General features: G+C 39.0%; 1 protein-coding gene and 1 pseudogene across 1 annotated transcript in view; both read right to left on the reverse strand.

Moving 5' to 3' along the window:
- Positions 1–7,754: 7,754 nt before the first annotated feature.
- The window catches only part of ANO4 (anoctamin 4), a 323,866-nt gene continuing 308,199 nt past the window's right edge, over positions 7,755–23,421 (reverse strand). The window contains exons 26-29 of the mRNA XM_054574503.1: positions 22,317–22,436; positions 12,617–12,722; positions 10,624–10,819; positions 7,755–8,442 (exon numbers count right to left, since the gene is read on the reverse strand). Coding sequence (XP_054430478.1) covers positions 10,628–10,819; positions 12,617–12,722; positions 22,317–22,436 — 418 coding nt within the window. The 3' untranslated portion in view covers positions 7,755–8,442; positions 10,624–10,627. The remainder of the gene's footprint in view (positions 8,443–10,623; positions 10,820–12,616; positions 12,723–22,316; positions 22,437–23,421) is intronic.
- Positions 18,065–18,442, reverse strand: LOC129071386 (elongin-C-like; annotated as a pseudogene).

Raw genomic sequence — 23,421 nt, forward strand, 5'->3', positions numbered from 1 at the left:
TGCTCTTCTGGAGAGTGAGAGGAGACAGAGCTGGTCGGCCTGAAGTTGGGACTGATGTGATGGTGTGAGTGGAGTGGCCGACTCCGAAGGCCAGAGGCCGACTTAGGACACTTGCCGGAACTTGCCTGAGAATCGTTCAAAGTTGGGGAGGTTTGCATCCTGGAAGGTCTGGTGCCTGGTAGGGACGTTTGCTGTATTCTTCATCTGCCTATACTGTATGTCAGAATATATATTTACTCTAATGATACTGAATCATGGAGGGAAGAGTATGTAGGTTTTAATTTCCTTTGTTTAAGAAACCCTTGAAAGTGTATAGTACGTTTATGGAAAGAGTCCTATTTAAAAATATCAGCTAAAATAAAATCTTGCCAGTTCTAAAATTAACCCCCCTCGCTAATAACTATGTGGATAACTTTATATCCAGAATCACTACTTACCTGAGCGATCCAGACAGCTAAGGTTTTAAAGACAACTGTAGTGTTGAAGTAAGATAGTTTTAATATTCTAGTTTTATGACAACTCATAATATTAGGTAGATTAGAAAATCCTCAAATTATGGCATTAACATTATGCGTGATATTTAAAATATTCTACTATCAAAACAGGGAAACAAAGCTCATAAACATACAAGTATTTTGATGGCTATATTTGTTTTGCACATATTCATCCAATAAACACTTGATTTCTCTTTTTCTAGTTTTATTGAGATATGATGGACATATGGTGCTGTATAAGTTTAAGGTGTACAGCAAATGATTTCACATACATATTGTGAAATAAAATTTAGTTAACATCTATCCTATAGAGACAAAAAAGAAAAAATGTTTTTTTCTTATGATGAGTACTGTTAGGATCTACTCTCTTAATAACTTTTAAATATACCATACAAAAAATGTATTAACTATAGTGATCATATTGTACATTACATCCCTAGTACTTATTTATCTGTTTAAAGTGAGATGTAATTGGCATAACCTTATATTAGTTTCAGGTGTTCTATATAATGATTTGATGTTTGTATATATTGTAAAACAATCACAATATCTCATTGTCATTCATCACCAGTTATATTTTATGAGAATTTTTAATATCTACTCCCTTAGTAACTTTCGAATATACAATACAGTATTATTAACTATAATCACCATGCAATACATTACATTTCCAGGACTTATTTATTTTATAACTGGAAGTTTGTACCTTTTGACTACCTTTACCTGCATCTACCACACCCCACCGCCTGCCTCTGACTGACTGCAACCAATCTGTTCCTTGTATCTATGAGTTTTTTAAAATTTTGTTTCACTTTTTCTTTTTTAGCCTCCATATATAAGTGAGTTCATACAGTATTTGTTCTTTGTTTGACTTATCTCATTTAGCACAGTGCTCTCAATGTCCATCCATGTTGTCACAAAGTACAAGATTTTCCTCTATTTTATGGCTGAAGAATATTTTATTGTGTATATATACATCACATTTTCTGTATCCTTTCATCCATTTATGGACACTTAAGCTGCTTTTATGTCTTGGCTATTAAAAACAATGCTGCAATGAACATGAGAGTGCAGATATCTTTTTGCATTAGTATTTTCATTATGTTTGAATAAATAACCCAGAAATGGAATTGCTGGTTCAAATTGTAGTTTTATTTTTAATTTTTTGAAGAACCTCTATACTGTTTTCCATAGTGGCTGTACCAATTTACATTCCTACCAACAGTACAATGCACAAGTGTTCCATTTTCTCCACATCCTCACCAACACTTATTTCTCTTCTTTTTGATGATAGCTATTCTAACAGGTGTGAGGTAATAGCTTATTGTGGTTTTAATTTGCATTTCTCTGATGACATAGTGATGTTATGTATTTTTTCATGTACCCATAGGCTTTAATGATGTAAATTCCTCTCTTTGAAGTGTTTTTGCTGCACCCCATAAATTCTGGTATGTTGTGTGTTCATTTTCATTTGTTTCAAGATACTTTTTAATTTTTCCTCTAATTTCATTTTTGATCCATTGCTTGTTCAGAAGAGTGTTGTAATTTCCATGTATAGTTAGGTATATCTCTGAGATATTGTGGATTTAGTTCTAGACCATTGCAATAAAACCAATCTTGCATGATTTTTTTTTTTTTGGTTTTCCAGTGCATATAAAAGTTATGTTTACAGTATACTGTAGTCTATTAAGTGTGCAATAGCCTTATGTCTAACAAATGTACATACTTTAATTAAAAATACTTTTTTTGCTAAAAAAAAAAGTTAAACATCATCTGAGACTTCAGTGGTTCACAATTTTTTTGTTGGTGGAGGATCTTACCTTCAATTTGTAAAGAATGCACTATCTCTAGACCTGGCTGGTGTGGCTCAGTGGACTGAGCACCGGTCTGTAAACCAAAGGGTTGCTGGTTCCATTCCCAGTTTAGGGCACATGCCTGGGTTGGGGGCCAGGTCCTCAGTCCGGGGTGCAGGAGAGGCAACCACACATTGATGTTTCTCTTCCTCTCTTTCTTCCTCCCTTCCCTTCTCTAAAAATGAATGAATAAAATCTTTAAAAAAAATGCACTATCTCTGAAGTACGATAAGCAAAGCCCAATGAAACTAGGTATACCTGTATTGGTGAATTTTCCAACCTCCCTTCTGTTATTGATTTCTAGTTTCATACCACTATGCTCAGAGCAGATACCTGGTATAATTTTAATCTTTTAAATTTGCTAAAAGTTGTTTTGTGACCTAGCACGTTGTCTGTCCTAGAAAATGTTTCACGTGCCCTTGAAAAGAATGTATAATCTGCTGTTGTCAAATGGAATATTCTGTATGGATATTGGTTTATTTGGATTATAGTGTTGTTCAAATCCTTGGTTTCCTTACTGATTTTCTGTTTGACTATCTACCCATTGTTGAGAGTGGGGTTGCCAACTATCATTGTATGGCTATTTATTTCTCCTTTTAGCTCTATTAGTTTTTGCTTTATATATTTAGGTGTTCTGACACTGGGTGAATATATTTATAATTGTTATATCTTCTAAATTGATTGAACGCTTTATTATAATGTAATGACCTTCTTTGTCTTGTTTTAACATTTTGGGTTTAAAGTCTATATTGTCTGATATAAGAATAGCTACCCCTGCTTTTTTTTTTTTTCTGGTGACTATTTGCTTGAAACATCTTTTTCCATCTCCTTACTTTCATGCTCACTGTGCGTCTTCAAGCTAAAGTCAGTCTCTTGTAGGCAGTGTGATATAGTAGATCTTGTTTTTTATCCATTTAGCCATTCTGTCTTTTTGGAGAATTTATATTCAATTTAATTTTTGATAGGTAAGGTTTAGTATTGCCATTTTATTAATTGTTTTCTGGCTGATTTTTTCTTTGCTTCTTATACTGTTGCCTTTTGTGTGTGTGTGTTCTGATGTCTTTCGGTACCAGTATGCTTTATTACATTCTTTTGTGGAATTATTACAGGTTTTTCCCCTGTGGCTACCATAAGGCTTACATATAATATCTTAAAACATTAATACTTTATTTTAAGCCAGTAACTACTTTGATAGCGTTCCTAAACTTTACACTTTTACTTTTCCTCTCCCTCACATCTTATGTTATTAATATTATAGTTCACATTTTTATATTGTGTATCTAATAACATATTACAGTTATGGTAATTTTTAATACATTCATTTTTAACTTTTAAACCAGAGTTCTAAGTGAATTATGAACCACCGTTAATTCCCATATTACAGAATGTAACTTTGTAAGTATCAGCGAGTTTTCTGCTATCTTCTTGTGCTTTTATGATTTTAATTAGTGCCCTTGTACTTTGACTCAAAAAATTCCCTTTAGCATTTTTTATAAGGCAGATTTAGTGGTGATAAAACTACCTCGGCTTTTGTTTGTTCAGGAAAATTTTTTCTTTTTCTGGTCATAGACTTACTGGTTGACAGTTTATTTTCTTTAAATATTTTGAATGTAATAACCCCATTCTCTACCTGACCTGAAACATTTCTCTTTTTGAAATCCACTAGGAGTTTCCCTTGTATGTAACTTCTCATTTCTCTTGCTGCTTTAAACATTCTTCTTTGTCTTTGACTTTCAGCAGTTTAGTTATTATGTGTCTCAATGTAGCCCTATTTGAAATCAACCTATTTTTGGAACTTTAGGGCCTCATGGATTTGGATTTCCATTTTTTTCCCCTAGGTTTGGAAATTTTTCAGCCATTATTGCTTTAAATATGCTTTCTGTTCCTTTCTCTTTCTCTTCTCTTTCTGGAATAACCATAATGAAAATATCTTTTTTTTTTATTGCATTCTATAAGCCCCATAGTCAGTCTTCACCCTTTTTCATTCTTTTTTCTTTTTGCATGTCTGACTGGACAAGTTCAACAAAACAAAAAGGCAACTAGCTGAATAGGAAAAGACATTTGTAAACAATATCTCTAATAAGGGGCTAATATCCAAAATATATACAGAACTCAATAACAAAAAACAAACAGTCCTATTGAAAATGGGCAGAGGACCTGAACAGACCCTTTTCCCAAAAAGACATACAAATGGCCAGCAGAAATATGAAAATGCTCAACCTTGAGTCCATTTCTGAAGCTCTCTACTTAATTGTTCAGTTGTACTTTTCAGCCCTCGGTTTCTGTTTGTTTATTTTTTATGGTTTCTACTGTGTGCTCCTTAGTGCATTGAATTTTTTTAGAGGATCATTCTTTTCTGATAGGTCATGGATCTCCGTTTCTATGGGGTCAGTTATTGAAACTTTATTAGTTTCCTTTGGTGGGGTCACGTGTACCTGATTTTGCATGATCCTGGATTTCTTATGTTGGTACCTGCACATTTGAGTAAGTGGTGCCCTCTCCAGACTTGACAGTTTAGTTTGGGTTTTTGGATGTGCGTGCTGGTAATGTCCCTGGGTGGGTGGAGCTTGTGGTTAGGGTCTACTTTGGGGGTGAGGCCACTCCCTGAGCTCTGGGGTTGAGGGGAGGTGCTGCTAAGAAGAGCTGGATTGGTCTGCTGGTTTGGTTCCCTGCCCAAGCAAGGGTGTAGGATGGGGCTCCATAGTGGTGGTCTTGGTTCTCGGATCAAGTGTACTAGATGGCCAGGGCTGGATACTACACTCAGCGGTAGACAGGGCTTTGAATTAGCTTCTCTGTCCAGGTGGAACAATAGGATAGGTCCCAGGGTCTGTGTGACTCATAGTTTGGGGACCAAATTAGGCAAGATTGTGTGTGAACTCCCTGGCTAGACAAGGCTACTGGTTTTGCTCTGCAGATGGGAAAAGCAGTGCGATGTGTTCTCTCTCCAGGTGCCAGGGTAAGCAGGGCTGTTGAATGGGCTATGGCAGCTTCCAGTGTTCTCTGGTTAGGTTCCCAGGCAGGTGGAGGCAGTATTTAGCAGGTAAGTGGAGCTACAAATGTGTTTTCCCACCTAGGCAGAGCAGGCAAACTGACTCTCAGCCTGGCCAGGCTCTCTGTGGTCTTGGCTCAAGACAACCCATGCCCCATGTCCCTTGGCTGAACGGAGCCACTAGTTTCGCTCTGCAAACAGTTAGCTCTGCCAGCTGTTTTCCCTGCTTGAGTGTTGCTGGGCTACACAGCTTCTAGCAGTTCTGGCTGCGCTTTCTGGTTGGGAGGGGCTGGGAGCTACACTCCGTCTGGGGTAGGGCAAGGAATTCGCACCCCTGCTGGACGGGAGGGGAAGGCCAGCTCCTAGCAGCCTCCCAGGCGTTCTTGGTTAAACTATCTGGTTGGGAGGGAGTAGGAGCCACACTCAGCAGTGGGTGGGGCTATGACTCAGAGCTCCTGTGCCCGGGTGGGGACAGACCGGGCTCCAGGCCTGGGGAAGCTCATCATTTGAGGATCCAAATGCAGCAGACTTTCGCCCTGCCAAGTTGACCCAGGGGTCCAGGCTCAGCAGATGAGCAAAGCTATTGGTTGGGACTGCTCCTTGGGCTCTGCAGGCGGGAACTCAGTCCCCAGAGATCTGAGTGCTGGTTGTTGCAAGCTCCTCCCCATTCTCCAGCACAGATACCTGGTGGCCAAGTCTTGGGGATTCTCCTGCCTTCCCCGTGCAGTGAGACCTAAGTGGGGGGTTCCTAAGAAGTGACCCGCAGTTCTGGGGGAGCTGGATATTCACACTGGGCTCTCTCTTCCTCCAGAGGAACTGTGGGCCCAGGGGAGACCTCCGTGTGGCACTGCACCAGCCTGGGGAAGAGGCAGCCTGGTTACTGTGTGGCCACTCTGCTCAGCCTTCTGTTGAGGTCTGTTTGGTTTCCGTGGTGCAGTGGGTGCGTCAGCTTCACCCCCGTGTCCTAGTATTTGCTCAGTGGTGTGAGGTCCATGAATAGTTGTTTTCTGCTTCTGCGTCATCATCTTGGTGACATCATTCCCAACACTTGAATTCTTACAAAGTCCCTCAGAAATTTCCCCCTGTAACCTTGTTTCCCTTTCTTCCCGACAAACCTATATAAACATCTTAAGATATTCACCATATGTTCCCTGTACCCAAGACAGGGAGGGTGAATAAGTGCATTTCACTGGGCTGCCAAAAAGAAATGAAGAAAGAGCAGGTGGGTGTGAAGGAGGAAAGAGGAAGGGAGGGAGAGAGGAGGAGGAAAGGAGGAAGGAAGGAAAAGAATTGAAGGCTGGAAACATATCAGGAATTGTAATTGCCAGGGGCACTGGGCATAGCGAAAGCAGAATTCCGCCTATTTCTGACTGTCACCGCCCATCTCAAACCCGAGGAGGAGCTCACAGTTCCTCCCCTTGCCCCCACCACTGTCTTTGCCCCAAGGAGTAGGCAAGCAGCTACAGATGTGTCAAATTTAAGGACTTATTGGGCCATGATGCTCGGAGCGGGGCTTCAGGCATAGCAAGCAGAAAGAAGTTACAATGCTAAGGCAGTAGAGCAAATTGTCTTTTTGTAACTCTTTCTGTACTTCATCTCTTGAGACTTTCCTTGGAAATTCCTCTCCCTGGGGCTGGTGTGAAATATTTCACAGACTCCTCGAACAATGATTAAAATGAAAACTCCGTCAATTGCTTATTGCCTTAGTTCCAACACAGTGCCTCTCTTTAGTTTAGGCCTTGCTAGGGTATCTCACTCCCAGGAAAGGCAGATGAGGAGTACTAGAAAGATGAAAATAAATGGCTGAAGTTCCAGCTTGCCCAAGGCCACTGAGGGATGAGGATCAGCCAGCTCTGGTGAACCCAGAGCCACGGCGAGGCAGTGTTTGATGTGTGTGGTAACGGGAGCACTGTCCTCTCCCCACTGGGTCCAGGGAAGGTGACAACGTGGTTCAAGGGCAGGTTCTACAATCACTGGAAAAGGAGTAATGACAATAACAGGCATTGCTTAGAAGCACACCTTCCCCCCCTGGAGACAGCTCCTGTCCTAGGATTAACGGAGAGTACTAGTAGGCAGGACAGTCAAAAGCCTTATAAGTATCATTGGTCATATTTCCTCAGCAAAGTGCGTCAATGGCATTTTCTAAGCTCTTTCTAATTAGCTGGCTCGGTACCCTAAGAAGCAAGATGGAAGAGGTGGGTTAGAAGGAAAAAAATGTCCCCTTGCAGGGTAAAGGGATTTCTGAGGTGTGTTTGGGAGTGATAGCCCTTTCTTTAAAGATTCCACTCTGCTATGATTCCTTTTATTCTATGAGAAGGAAATACAACAGAATTTCAGAAGACCCAGCTGAAAATATTTCATGTGCATAAATTTATTTTAAATTTTATTGCATCACATTATACAAGCATTAAACATGGCTTCATGTTGATGACTATTTAAATGTGAAAATTCGTCATTCATGTCAGTACCTTTTGGCTATTTACAAGTAAGGAATTTTTATGTACTTTATATATCTCTGTACGTGTATGTACATATGTAAGAATACATGACTATACATATGTACACACAGAAATACATCTATGGCCATACACATAGCTATAGATATGTCATATATAATAATCTCCTCAGAAAGATCTGAAATTAAAAAAGAAAAAGAAAAAGTTGTAAACAGGGTCTTGTTTGTGTTGTTTGGGTGACATGAATTAGGACATATGAAGACATTCTAGGAATGTGTGTCCAGGTGTCCGAATACCCTTTTTAGCCCAGTGTCTGTAAAATTCCCATGGGATAGAATGCAAAAAAGGTAGCAAACAGGCTGAAAAACAGGCCCAGTATACAAGTTCCCCTTGGTTTTAAAAATTTGAGAATGTAACTGCCCATGACGTGCATGCTTGCTTGGTCAGGAATGGTCTATGGATAGATAGCAATTGTGCGCCAGACTGCGCCGTGATTTCTCCGGCAGTCCTTGAAGGGTGCGGACTCCCCCTGCTGCTGCCGATGTCTGCGACATGCACTGCGCTTGCATTTTAGTCATTCACTTGAAGGTGCCTTTGCACAGCCGGAAGTAAACAGAATTCAGGTCCTTGGCCTGGAAATGAGCTATTACCTGGAAAGAGAAAAGAAGGTATTAAAATCCTATGTACACACGCTGGTTTAGGAACACAAGCGCAATGGTTTGTACTCACCATGAGTCAAAGGCATTCATAGAATTTGTCACCCCAAACGGAGTCATGGGTGGTATAAACATCACTGTGCCTGCTTTACAGAGGGACAGACTGAGTCAGTCTGAAGCAAGGTGACATCCTGCCAACTGTTAGGGGAGTAGAGGCAGACAGACAAACACTATGCTTTTAAGCAAAACTTAGAAACAGCCTTTTTAGGGAGAAAGCAGCACATGACGATGAGGCCAGAACAAACTCCCAACTGGTCGCTGGCCCTGCAGCCCACTGAGGCCCTGAGGCGCAGAAAACGCCACTGCTGTGCCTTAGTCTCTCGCCCCTGGAGCTCCTGGGACCAGTCTCTTCACTAATGCCTGCTTTCCACCTTGGCCAACGCTGTCTAGCTGTCAGCTTTTGTCTTCCGAGGCTGGGCAGAGCTGGAGAAGAGGCGATCAGAAAGGGTGCGAGAGCCAGGAGCAGGGGGAAATTACAGAATCCCGGAAGGGTAAGGCAGAATAGGCTCTTAAACTATTGTTCAGTCCAACTGCTTTACTTTTTCAAATGTGGAAATCAGTCTCCTTCAAAGCCACTTGAGGTCATACAGATGGAGAATGGAAAGGCCAGGTCTCGAATCCAGTGGACTACAGTGCAACGCTTAGCAACTATACAGATCCCTTCTAGTATTCTATAGCATTTTATTGTTTCGTAAGTGTCTCACACACAGTGACTATTTCAACTGCATATTAGTTCTGCCCAATAAGCCAGCTTAGAAAAATTAAGTAAATTTTCCCAAAGACACATAACCAAATGGCAGATCTGGAAAATCACAAAATAACTAAGCAGCAAAACATTTCTTGCCTTTGGGGAAGCCAAGGCCTACCTGGGGATCGAGGCAGGGCCAGTGTTCAATGTCTATATGCCACTGTTATCCCTGTGGGCCCGGGCCTTGGTGAGGTCCCCCAAGCCCACTCTCCTATCCAGCATATAATGACCTCCTGGACTCTCATCACACATCTGGCTCGATAAGACTTCACTAACTTAACCACAAACATCTCTGCAGATATCTGGTGCATCTTAACCTATATGAAAAGTGGAAAACATACTTTTTCCCCCTATATATCTCATTTTTCTTTTAGAGGCCAAATTTTGGAAAAATGTTTTCAAAGTCAGTCTTCAAACAAGTAGGGAGAGAGAGGGAGAAATGAATAGCAAGGAAGGCAAACAAAATGCTACAATATTAGATTCAAAAGTATCAAAACTGAAAGCTCATCTAATCATTCTATCACTGAGGAAACTGAGGCCCAGAGAAGTTAAGTGACTTGTCCAAGGACACACAGCTAGTAATTGACTTGCCAGAGAGAAGGTTTCAGAAGAACTTTTTGATAAGATATATGGGAACATTATGGAACTTTCTTACAATGTTTTTAGCCTTAATCCATCCAAACTTTACAAACTGAATGTGCATTTAAATGGCCGCCATGTGCTTGACATTGGGCTAAGTTAGATGAATAAAATTATCATTCATAGATTCTTTTGTAAAGATGCTAACAATTGTGCTGAGGAAGCCGGATACTATTTGAAAAATCACAAATCGGCAGTAAAGATCAATATATGCCAATATATGTGGTACTGACACAGTAACCAGAGAAGTTTTTAAGGAGTGAGTCTCAAGGGGCTGATGAGTCTGGGGAAAACGTAGCAGCTATGGCTTGACATGGATCAGCCTGAGGAAGCAATAAATGGGTGATAGAGAGAAGGTCATCTTGGATGAGATGGAAAGGTGACTTTAACTAGAAAGAAGGGGCATATTGCCCTCGGGATCCTAAAGCTAATAGGCAGGCTGGAGGAGAAGAGAGGAGGCTGATTTCAGGGAATACCTAGGCCAACTCATGAAGACTTTGACAGGCCAGAGTGTGGCATGAAGGCGGAGAAGAGTTGCAAGTGTTGTGTGTAAAGGGAATAAAAAGTTAAATTAACGATTACAGTAGGAAACAGGCTGGTTTGGGAAGCTTCGAAGGAGTTATTTTGATCCTTCTCAGTAGGACAATAACAAGCTTTGACTCAGGACGTTAAAGCTCCCCCTCCCAACTGAGGACAGGTTTCGGGCCAGGAGCGTAGCTCACACCTACCCGGTCACGGCCACTCGTTGTGGTGTGCTCTGCCATTTTTCTTCCTCTCCTTTCGTTCCTTCTGGAGGCGCTCCAGTTCTGCTTCATACATCATCTCCTGAATCAAGTACTTTTCTCTTCTCATTCGATCCCTTAGATCTTTTGGGAGGTCTGGGATCAGATATGAAATGAGGTGCTTTATACAAAACACGAGGTGCTAAAAACACAGAGGAGAATGCAACAGAGTCAGGTCTCCTATCCATCCTTAGCTGGAAAGAGCTCTGGGAGTTGGTTCGAGAACTGCTCTTGAACCTGGGCCACAGAGCCCCTGAAGTGTCTGGAAAGTGGGGGGAGGTCAGGGGAGGTGCGTGTGAGTAAAGCCGATCTCAGGTGAGAACTGAACTTGGTCTGGTGGCACCAAACCGGGAATGAGGAGAGGAGTCAGAAAAGGAGGTAGAGAAGGAAGGTCAAAGAATGCAAACGAGAGCCAGAAGGACATATACAGTGGAATCAGAAAACAGGTTTGAATCCCAGCTCTGTAGCTTTTGCTACTTAAGAGCTGTCTACCTACTGGAGGGTACGTCACTCTGAGCCTCGATTTGCTCACCTATGAAATGGATATTATTGTGAAAATTGTAAGAAAATGTTTAAGGATGGTTTGTAGATCAATAAATACTCTGCCAATTGGGATTGCAAGAGGTATCAATAGGCTTAGAGAAGTGAGCATTTCAGTAAGAAACTTTTTTGGGGAAGTAAACTCCCCCACATTCTTTACCTGTAATACTAATAACCAAAACTCTAGAATCACTGTCACTTCTGTTCATCTATGTGATGGTGACCATTAAAGTACCAGATGACAACCTTGAAGGCCCTTTCAATCCTAGTTTTAACTAAAGATCAAATCATGTTCCAATGGGACTGGTAAGTATTCTTAATTTTATTCAAAACTTGGTAAATTTGATGACTCATGGATGGCTTACAATCCTGCCAATTAAGAAGATTTTCTGTATGTTTCTAAGTATTTTAAAATAGTTCAGTTACAATATGTTGAAAAGAAATGGAACATTCCAGTGGATAAGCCAAATAATAAATTAATGCAACCTTGTTTTTACTTTCTCTGAGAAATTTTAAAAGAGTGATGGGTTAAAATTGTTTTTTAAAGAGGGACTGAGCCATTGATAATCTAATTCCCAGGGAAAAGCAGCTTAATATTGTCTTTTTTTGGTTCACTGGAGTGAAGGAAAAAAAAAAAAAAACAGTGATGGAATGGTTTCAAATATGTATAGGAAGCTTCTAGTCCAAGCCAAAATTCAGACTTGGCTTGTGTTAATTTGGCTTTAATATACATGACAGGAGGTGCAATTTCTATTTATGAGTACAGTTATAGAAATGCAAACTATTTTTAGGTGCAATTTTCTTAAAGACTGAAAGAAAATAGGTAACATTTTTACTGACACATAATACATGCAATTACTAGGTAGACTATACTTTTATGTAATTATACTTTTTAAGTCTATTTTGAGTCTTAGGTAATGAATATTTATTTGTATGCTTGAACATATAAGTAAGGTAATGATGCTACCCAACCAGAGACTGCCACTTGTAATACCCAGTTCAATGTTTTCCAAACTATGTTCCTTCAACACCTGACTCAGGATCACCTTGGAGGGCCTGTGAAAAGCAAACTACAGACAGGATATATCAGAATCTCTGCGGATGGATGGAAAAAAAAAAAGAAGAGGCAGTTTTCCTAAAGCTTAGGAACCATGGCCCTAGAATATTAAATTTAGGACCAGTAATTCCAGACTTCTCCACGAACAATCTACAGTGGACTTTCAAATATATTTTTGAAAATTCAAGGACTTTCATTTAGGAGCAGAAAAAGAAGATATTTATATAATATTACTATACTGCTTCTGGACCTACATAACCATATTATCATAACATATTTAATCAGTATGTCTAGTTAGTTCATTGTTTCAAAGGGCAGGAAGGAACAGTTGAGAAAACTAACCTCAAACACAATGATGAAAGCCAGCCGAGCTGCGAGGACGTGCCAGAACTGCAGCGTGTAGCCGTAGGGCACCAGTGAGTGAGGAGGGTCCCGGTAGTCTCGGTATCTATAAACATACAGGAGAATGTCCCATTCCAAACTATGATTTTCCTCACTCTCAGGTCCCCTTCATTCCCACTACGTAGCCCTTATTTGTGGGAAAAACATTTAAAAAACTTCTGAACCCAAGGCGTCTGTTGTTTTGCTTGTCCAGCATTTCTTCTTCTGATAAAAAAATCTCTCTTCTCCCCTGGGGAGTCATCCGTGTGGGTCGGGCAGGGCTCACCCCCTCGCCTGACCCCAGGTCAGATGATGAGCCAGACCCAATCAGTGAGACTCATCACCGGGCTTCTGTTAGCACGATCACGTAGTGAATCACCACCCAGCCCACAGGAAGTAACAGCCTGCAGCGGCTTGTGGCCCTTACAAGCTGTCAAGAGAGCCTGCTTGAGAATGAAGTCAACAGACCAAAGCAGAGCCGGCAGAGAGGCAGTGTCTCGATGACCAGAGGCTTGGGATCCAGCCATTACTTATGTTAATGTCACCCCTCCAACCTCCCAGCACTTGAACAAATGAATTTCTTTCTAAGTCAGTTTATACTGGATTTCTGCAACTTGACATTAAAAAGTCCTTCCTAATGTGTGCGCAAGTTGCAACTTGTGAGTCAGCATCAAATTCCACAAGTGTTTGTGGAGCATCTTATTAGGGGCAAAGCATTATCCTGGGAGCTAAATTCCATGTGATTTCATTTTATCCTTACCATACCATTCCTATTGTGACAGGTGGGAACATTTGAAAAGTGACTCTCTCAACATCATACAATTTTTATGGGTTTTGAATCCAGTGTTCTTTTCATAAGCTCTAGAAATGTGAAAAGGCCTGAAAACACTGGTTATTCCAATAGTTCTGCTGTTGGACATATCAAATTTCCTTGTCTGAATAAAATTATGATTATACAGATTTTCATATAAAATAGTACTTAACCTCAAGGTCGGCACTAATTTGCATAGGAGGATATAGGACAATTCCTATGCAGAATATCTTTGAAAAGTGTCAAGGACTAGAAAATGAGCTTTCGCTATTATAATCATAGTTATTTTTATTATTATTAATGTCTATAGAATGTAGAAATTATATACCATAACTATTGTGTCAATAAAGTGGTATTTATGATGAGTACCTGGTCTGAAATTAAGAATGAATCTGTTAGTACCTTCTGCTGGTTCTCTCTAAAATGATGAGGATTATGTAATCATCTAAAACAGTGTTCTTTCTACTATGTAGTTACACAGTATGTTCCTGCCATAGGTCTAATAATAATGCCTGGAATTTTAGGAACTAAATTTTATTCAGGATTAAAAGTTTGCTTGGACTCTTCTAAACTACTTTTACTTTTATCATAGAACAGCTAGTCAAGGTCCAGGAATTGGCCCTGGCTGATGTGGCTCAGTGGGCTGGGCATTGTCCCACAAACCCAAAGGTCACTGGTTTGATTCCTTGCCAGGGCACATGCCTGGGTTGTAGGCCAGGTCCCTGGTTAGGGGCATGCAAGATCCAACTGGTCGATGTTTCTCTTGTGCATCGATGTTTCTCTCTCTTTTTCCCTCCCTTTCACTCTAAAAAAAGAAAAAAAAACTAAAAATTTTTAAAAAAAGAACGAGGAATTGTTTTCTGTAATCAAGATAGGCCCTGGCCAGGGAGCTCAGTTGGTAAGAGCATAGTTCTGATGCACCAAGGTTATGGGCTTGATCCTCAGTCAGGCTGCATATAAGAATCAACCAATGAAGGCATAAATAAGTGGAACAACAAACTGATGTTTCTCTCTCTCTGTCTCCCTTCCTTTAAGTTAATAAACTTAAAAAAAGATAACAAATATAATTTCTTTGTTCATCTTTACTTATCTATATTTCAAATATGGTTCAAGTAAATATTCTAGAAAAATACAGTATGCTTTTAATTACACATGTGGTTGATTATTACCTGAAGAGGGAGCCTGAATTGTTTCAAGAGTCACCTTAGACTTTTTACACAGTAGTATTCACTAAAACAGGAAATTCTTTTCAGGACCCACTCATTGGTCCCTATCCTGTTTTTGTCTCTTCTCTGCTCATCTCTTGCCCTTTGTTTTGACTGCTCCATCTCCCAGTGTCTCTGACCTGTTTGGCTTTTCACTTGATGAATTTTGTCAAATCTCTTCCTCCCCAGATCCCTTCTAAATGCACTGGGTGGAAAATCACGAATTTTCCTTCACCTTGCAGACCATTTTCCTTGACTATTTCCAGAAAATACAGTTCAGATGTGTCATTCTTAAAATTCCTGTTATAAATTCATAGCAAATAAATTAATTTATTCAGCACAACTGAGTAGATGTGAATATATCAAATTAAGCACCTATTAAGTATGAAAACTAGGAAGTCTCTATTTGTAAAATTGTACACATATAATATGCAAAGTGAAAACAGTTGTTTTTAGGTGATGAGTTTAAATTTTAATTTATGGGTTTTTAATACTTAAAGAATTAATGTTCTTTACATTTTCTTTTTAATATTAGAAATCACACTAATGGCTATGGTGATTTGGCAACATTTTAGATAACTTCTAGGTAAGGATCCAGTTGTTGAGAATATGCATCTATTTTTTCAGCCTATGTGTAATATATCCATTGGTGGATCCATCACAGAGCTCTGCTAACCTATGCCCAGAGGAATACACTGTGCCTATATTGGCACTTAGGTTCTGAGGACAAAACTCAGAAGTTGTGTAATTGTTAAGAAGTTTCAGTCTTCAGAAGCAGCTGGTTTCTGGCTTTCATACTCTCTTAACTCATTGTACCATAAAGTCAAGTTTCTCTCTAAAAAATGTCTTATTGCAAAAAAAATAAAGAAACTAGACAACCAACTTACACCATACACAAGAATAAACTCAAGATGGATAAAAGACTTAAATGTAGGTTACAAAACCATAAAAACCCTAGAGGAAAAAGTAGGCAGTAAAATTTCAGGTATCTCATAGCCATATTTTTGCTGATATATCTTCTAGGGAGAGGGAAACAAAGAAAACTTAAACAAATGGGACTATATCAAACTAAAAGGCTTCTGTACAGCAAAAGAAACCATCAAGAAAATGAAAAGGGAACACACTCTGTGGGAGAACATAATTGCCAATGATATATCTGATAAGGGGTTAATATCCAAAAATATATAAAGAAGTTATACAACGCAATACCAGGAAGGTAAACAGTCCAATTAAATAATAGGCAAAAGATCTGAATAGACACTTCTCCAAAGAGGATATTCAGATGGCCAGTAAACATAAGAAAATGTTCAACATCAGTAGTCATTAGAGAAATGTAAATTAAAACCACAATGAGCTATCACCTCATCTCTGTCAGAATGGCTATCATCAATAAATCAACAAGCATGGGCGAGGATGGGGAGAAAGGGAACCCTTGTGCACTGTTGGTGGGAATGCAAACTGGTGCAGCCACTGTGGAAAACACTATGGAGTTTCCTCAAAAAATTAAAAATTGAACTGCCTTTTGACCCAGTGATCCCACTTCTGGTAATATGTTCTAATAATAAAACACCAATTTGAAAGAATATATGCACCCCTATGTTCATAGCTGCATTATTCGCAATAGCCAGGATCTGGAAACAACCCCAGTGCCCATCAGTAGATGAGTGGGTAAAAAAGTTGTGGTACATTTACACAATGGACGACTTCCTAAGTCATAAAAAAGAAGGAACTCTTACATTTTGTGACAGCATGGATGGACCTGGAGGGTATTAGGCTAAGTGAAATGAGACAGTCAGAGAAAGACAAATACCGTATCACATATCTGTGGAATCTAATGACCTAAATTAACTGATGAAAAAATAAAAACAGAGGTATGGATACACGAAACAGACTGACAACTGTGAGAGGGGAAGTGGGTGGAGAAGGGGACTGGATAAAAGAAGGTACCGGAATTAGCCAAGAACATACACGCATAACATGGAGACATAGACAACAGTGTGGCGATGGCCAGAGGGAGGGTGGGGCGAGGGCTGGGTGCAGATGGGCAAAGGAGTGGGGGGTACATGGGGACATCTGTAATAATGTCAACAAAGATGAAGTTAAAACAATTTCTTCCTCCAGAATTATGCACAGACAAGCAAGCATACTGGAACCAAGTTTGGGGTTTGCCTGATTAATATGATCTTGGTTAATACATGAAGCTATCTGGATATCAGTTTTCCCTAGCAAGAAAATGAAGGTTTCTATCTCACTGTTCTAAAATGTGGACTCCCACTCCCGTGTTAGTTTTCTGATTGCTGCCAGTGGGACTCGCAGTTCCTGCCCCAGCCCACCCCTCGTCCCGCTGGCCTTTTCAGTGAGGCACAGGTTATGCTCAGGTCAACTGTGCCCGCACCTCTGTTTTGGCTGCAGTGCTATTTATTTGCATAACGACTGGCTACAAGTTCCCTGGCACTTGTACAAAGAAAACACTTCCTTGTCCTGCTGTAGAAATAGTCAAGAAGCCAAACTTGAAAGCTCATTAAATCAAAGTGTTATGCCTCTAATTTTTCAGTCTAGTACCTTCAAAGTCATTAAGTACTCCAGTGTCACTAATTTTTGGAAGAATTTTTTTCGAGTCAGAGTTGTTTTCAGAAAAGCAACACTTTTTTTTTTTTTTTTTTTTTTTTTTTAAGAAAGTAACACTTCCAATTTCTTGGCTTCAATTTTACCTGTGGGAAAGGTGGGATGTTTCCTTTTAAATTAAATTGGTGCATTCTTTAAAGCTGCTTTTATTTCTCAAGAAATGGATGATCGGCTTGCAAACATCATTTTTTCTAGTACTGGGTAGAGTTAATTCATTCTCATTTTTAAATTGTGGAAATAAACGTGTATATGTACATTTGAAAGAATGATAAATGAACCTCATGAGACTCCCATCCTAGTTAAGACCGAGGACGTGGTCAGTGGCTCAGAACGCCTCACTGGCAACCCCCCCAGGTGCCCCGAGATGTAACTTTGTAGTAATTTTCTGTTTTTTCTTTATACTTATACTACTTACACAAGTGTCCCTAAATAAAACAGTGCTTGCATTTGTCTGCTTGAAACTCTATATAAGTGGAGTCATATTGTGTTACTTGTGATTACATCTCTGTTATGCTATTTCTGAGTTCTCAATTCTATTCCATTTTCAATTTATGTTCCCTCTGACAACTCCGCACTGATTAATTACTATTATTATTTACTTTATTTTTATTGTTGACATTACAGATGTCCCCATTCCGCCCCTCCATTTAATTACTGTAATTTTATACTATGTCTAACATAAGGTAAAGTGTCTTGACTGTTCTTCATCCTTTGCATTTCTGTATAACATTATTTGGGCCCTCAGGTGCTCAGAACTGGCTTAATCATAATTCTGAAATTTTTTAACGATTTAATTTATTTTACTTAACAATCTAGGAAGTTTGCAGCCATTGGCAGTCCCAATGCAATTTCAGGTGCAGTTGGGAATTCAGGAATCTCCATGGAGCTGTTAGTGTAACGAACCTTGTAGTAAAGTGCACACATACTTCTGAAAGCACATGTGAGGGGATCAGTCTAAAATTGACTTCATTAGTTTCCTTCTCAGCAAACTGACTTGGGCCACTCAACATGGCTTTTATTGTTCCTGATGTTAATGCATGTTGTCTCTCTACAATAAAGCCGTGACCATCTGAAGACATCAATTTGACATACAGGGCATCAGGGCCTTCCTTCCCAGCCACCATAGGGTTTCTCTTCTCCATCCATTATGTTCTTCTGAACTCCTACCTCACTTCCGCAGGAAGTGCAGCTAGTTCCTCACTGGCACCCCAGCCACTGCGCCCCGCCCCTGGCCTTAAATTTTTATAACTAACCTAACTCGTCTATTTATGCTGTGATTTTCTCTAACTTTTACATTTATTTGATACTTTAATAATATAATGAACTCTTGTAAATCCACCATTCGACCCAAGAATTAAAACGTGACCAGGAACTTACATCGACCCCTGTGCCCTTCCATCTTTCCCTTAGTTCCTTATCCTGAATTTCATTTTTATAATTGACATACATTTATGTATGGATATGTATATTCATCTGTCTGAATATTTTACTGGGTAGTTTTGTTTTCAAACGTTCTAGAAAGGATGTTATATTGTATGTAGTCTTCTGAGACTTGCTTTTTTTTCAGTATCATGCTACTATTGTAAGATTCATCCATGCTGTTGCATGCAGTCAATTTATTTCACTGCTATAAAATAGATCCATGTATGAATGTATTGTTGTTTTATGTAGTGTATGTTTAGACTTATACTCACAGGCTGGTCATTTTTGTCTTTCACCTTCCTTAACTATGTAGGCCTTGAAATACAAAGCTCAGGTATATTTGGTTCAGCAAATACCCTTTGGGTAAAAGTTGGTTGCAATGTCTGCTACCACTCTGGGCTCTGTCTTTAGTTGTTATTTAAGAAATTGTCTTTTTCCTGTGATGAGAACTTCCAATATCTACTGCCTTAGAAACTTTTAAATATGCAATACAGTATTAATAACTATAGTTACCATTACATCCCTGAGACTTATTTATAATTGGAAGTTTGTATATTTTTGAAAACCTGCACACATTTTATCCATTCCCTACCCTAGCAACTGCCAATCTATTCTCTGAACCTAAGAGTTTGAGTATTTTGTTTGTATGATTTTTTTTTTTTAGTTTCCACCTACAAGTGAAATTGCACAGTATTTGTTTATCTCTGTCTTACCTCACTTAGCATAATGCCCTCAAGGTTATTCATGTTGTTGCAGGATATCCTTCTATTTTTGGTTGAGTAATATTCTATTACACACACACTATTTTCTTTATCTATCAGTGGGTACTTAGGTTGTTTCTGTCTTGGATATCATAAATAATGCTGCAATAAACATGGGATGCAGACATCTTCTAGAGTTAGTGTTTTTGTTTTCCTTCAGATAAATACCCAGAAGTAGAATTGCTGAGTAATATGGTAGTTCTGTTTTTAATTTTTTGAGGAACGTCCATGCTGTTTCGATAGTGGCTGCACCAATTTACATCCCCAACAACAGCCAACAAGGATCCCCTTGGCCCGACATCTTCACCAACACTTGTTACTTCTCATCTTTTAATTATGGCCATTTTAACAGGTGTGGGGTGATATCTCATTGTGATTTTGATTTGCATTTCCCTGATGATTAGTGATGCTGAGTTCCATGTACCCATCGGCCATCTGTGTGTCTTCGATGGAAAAATTTCTATTTAGAGCATCTGCCCACTTTTAAATTGGACTGTTTGTTTGTTTATTTATTTATGTATTTGTCATTGAGTCATATGAGTCCTTTATTTATCTGTGCTGCTAAAGTGAGCACTATGATTCCTTTATATACTTTGGATATTAACCCCTTATTAAATATATGATTTACAAATAGTTTCTTCCACTTTGTAGGTTGCCTTTTCATTTTTGTTGATGGTTTTCTTTGCTATGCAGAAACTTTTTAGTCTGATACAGCCCCACTTGTTTATTTTTCTTTTTGTTGCCTTTGCTTTTGGTGTCAGATTCAAGAAATCATCATGAAGACCAATGTCAACGAGCTTACTGCCTATATTTACTCGTAGGAGTTTTATGGGTTTAGGTCTTATATTCAAATATTTAGTTCATTTGAGTTAATTTTTGTGTATTGGTCCAATGTCATTCTTTTGCATGTGGCTGCCCTGTTTCATGACACCACTTACTGATGAGACTGTCCTTTCTCCATTGTACCTTCTTGGCTATTTTGTCATAAATAAATTGACCATATAAAAATTGATTACCATTTACTTATAGGCCCTCTATTCTGTTCCATTGATTTGTATGTTTGTTTTTATGCTAATACCATACTGTTTTGATTACTACAGTTTTGTAATATAGTTTGAGATAAGAAAGATGATGTCTCTAGCTTTGTTCTTCTTTATCAAGAATGCTTTGGCTATTTAGGGGCCTTTGTGGTTGCATACAAATTTTAGGATTGTTTGTTTTATGTCTGTAAAAAATACCACTGGATTTTGATAGGGATTACACTGAATCTGTAGAATTCACTTTGGTAGTATGGACATTTTTAAAAGTATCATTTTGTCTAATATATGAGCACTGAATATCTTTCTATTTGCCTTCAATTTTATTAATCAATGTCATATAGTTTTCAGTGTATAGATCTTTCACTACCATGGTTAAATTTATCCCTAAGTATTTTATTTTTCTGGTGCAATTGTAAAAACTTTTCTTAATTTCACTGATACTTTATTATTAGTTATGGAAACAGAACTTATTTTTGTATATTGATTTTGTATTTGCAACTGAGTTTATTAGTTCTATCAGTTTTTTTTGTGGAGTCTTTAGGGTTTTTAATACATAATGTTATCTGAAAATAGTGAGTTTTACTTCTTCCTTTTTGATTTGCATGCCTTTTATTTCTTTTCCTTGCCTAATTGTCCTAGTTAAGAATTCCAATATTTGGTAAGAGTAGACCTCCTTGTCTTGTTCCTGATCTTGGAGGAAAAGCTTTCAGCTTTTTACCATTGTGTATGACATTAGCTGTAGCCTTGCTTGGTAACCACAAGCAAAAACCTATGGTAGACACACAAAAGATAAAGAAAAAGCATACCATAAAGAGAGTCATTAAACCACAAAGGAAGATGGCAAGAGAACGAATAAAGGGACTACACAACATCCAAAACACAATTAACAAAATGACAGTAAGTACACATTTATTAATAAGTACTTTAAATATAGTAGACTAAAGTAGACTAAATTCTCCAATCAAAAGACATGGTGTCTGAATGCATAAAAAACAACAACCCATCTATATGCTTGTGGTTACCAAGATGATTACATATAACAGTCTATTTTAAACTTGATAACAAGTTTAGTCTGATTGTATTCTAAAGCTCTACATTTTTGCTCTCCTGCTATGTTTTGTTTTTGATGTCACAATTTATCTTTTTAAATCTGGTAATCTCTTAACTAATTAGTTTTAATTACTTTTACAACTTTTGTCTGTTAAGCTTTATACTAACATTGTAAGTGATTACCACCTTTTCTATATATTTACCTTTACCAGTGAGATTTATAGTTTCGTATTTTTTCTTATCAGTAATTCACACCCTTTTGTTTCAGTTTCTAGAAGTCCCTTTAACATTTCTTGTAAGTCTGGTCTAGAGATGCTGAGCTCCTTTAGCTTTGCCTAGAAAACTCTATCTCCTTCAAGTCTGAAGGACCGTTTTGCTGGGTAGAGCATTCTTGGTTGGAGGTTTTTGTTTTCAGCACTTCGAATAAATTGCGGCACTCCTGGCCTACAAAGTTGATGCTCTTATTAAGGTTCCCTTGTGTGAAATGAATTGTTTTTCTTTTCCTGCTTTTAATAGTCTCTCCTTACCTTTAACTTTTTACATTTTAATTACAATTTCTTGGTGTGCGTCACTTATTTGGAACTCCATGGGCTTCCTGGATCTAGATGTCAGATTCTAAAAGTCTCCAGGGAATTTTAATGCATATTAAGGCTGAGACCACTGTTTTAAACCAACTCAGTCAGAAAGGGCTCTCTGAGCAAAGCCTTTCTGTGGAGAGCCAGCCCATTTCAGGCTAAGAGTGCCCACCTGCAGTACTTGAGAGGAGTCCCCGAGAACTCACTGCCATCGGACTCAGGCTCAGATCGGTTCTCAAAGTCAGCAATTCGAAACACAGACAAGCTGGCATTCACATAGCCAACCATGCACCTAAAAGAGAAAGCAGATTCTATAATCAGAATTCCTATAACCTCTGCATCTAATTTACTTAAGGCTCTTCTTCCTAGAATTTCCTACAGTCATAAGTGCCTTTAGCTTGCCTTGCATCGTCATAAGCACTCAAGTGAGGGCACACCGAAAAACCCAGGGCATGCTGAATCAGAAACAGCCACCTCTTTTGTTCTTCTCTGTGCAGAGTCATCACACAGAACATCGTTACCCCAATCAGTGCCTCAGAGAAATAGGTGAAAGACAACACTGCACAATCAGGACAAATTATGGGTGTCACTGCTGCTTTCATTGATGACATACGCATTCACACACAGACAATACACATGCACATGTAAACACATTACTTCATCAATGAATATGTATCCTCTCATAATGCCCTGAATATAATTGATGTAAATGTAGTGCCCTCGTCTCCAACTCATATCCATGCCACAGTCATGATAGTAGACTATAGTGCCTGTGTGTATCATATGCTTTCATGCCTCTGCTCAGGCTCCCTTTTCTGTTGGGATTCCCTACTTCTTCTTTTTTTTTTTTTTTAAAGATTTTGTTTATTTTTAGAGAGAGGGAAAGGGAGGGAGAGAAACATCAATGTGTGTTGCCTTTCATGTGCCCCCTACTGGGGACCTGGCCTGCAATCCACGCATGTTTCCTGACTGGGAATCGAACAGGTGACACTTTGGTTCACAGGCCAGCACTCAGTCTACTGAGCCACACTAGCCAGGGCTCCCTACTCATTTCTTTAAAGGTGAAAGTAGCGCTCATCCTTCAATGGCCAACTGAAATGCCACGCCTTCTGGGAAAATGTCCTAATCATTCCCATCAGAAGACTCATTTCCTTCTCCCTATGGTGTCGCTACACTCCCTTCATAATTGGCAGATGGCTTGTACTACAGTTGGCTGCATACACGTATGTATGTCTTCTCCTTTGGACTATAATTTTTTGAAGCAGAACAAGGTGTCC

The sequence above is a fragment of the Pteronotus mesoamericanus genome, unplaced genomic scaffold (genome assembly GCF_021234165.1).
Source record: "Pteronotus mesoamericanus isolate MK-2021 breed Mesoamerican mustached bat unplaced genomic scaffold, CSHL_Meso_final contig_263, whole genome shotgun sequence".
In the NCBI taxonomy this organism is placed as follows: Eukaryota; Metazoa; Chordata; class Mammalia; order Chiroptera; family Mormoopidae; genus Pteronotus; species Pteronotus mesoamericanus.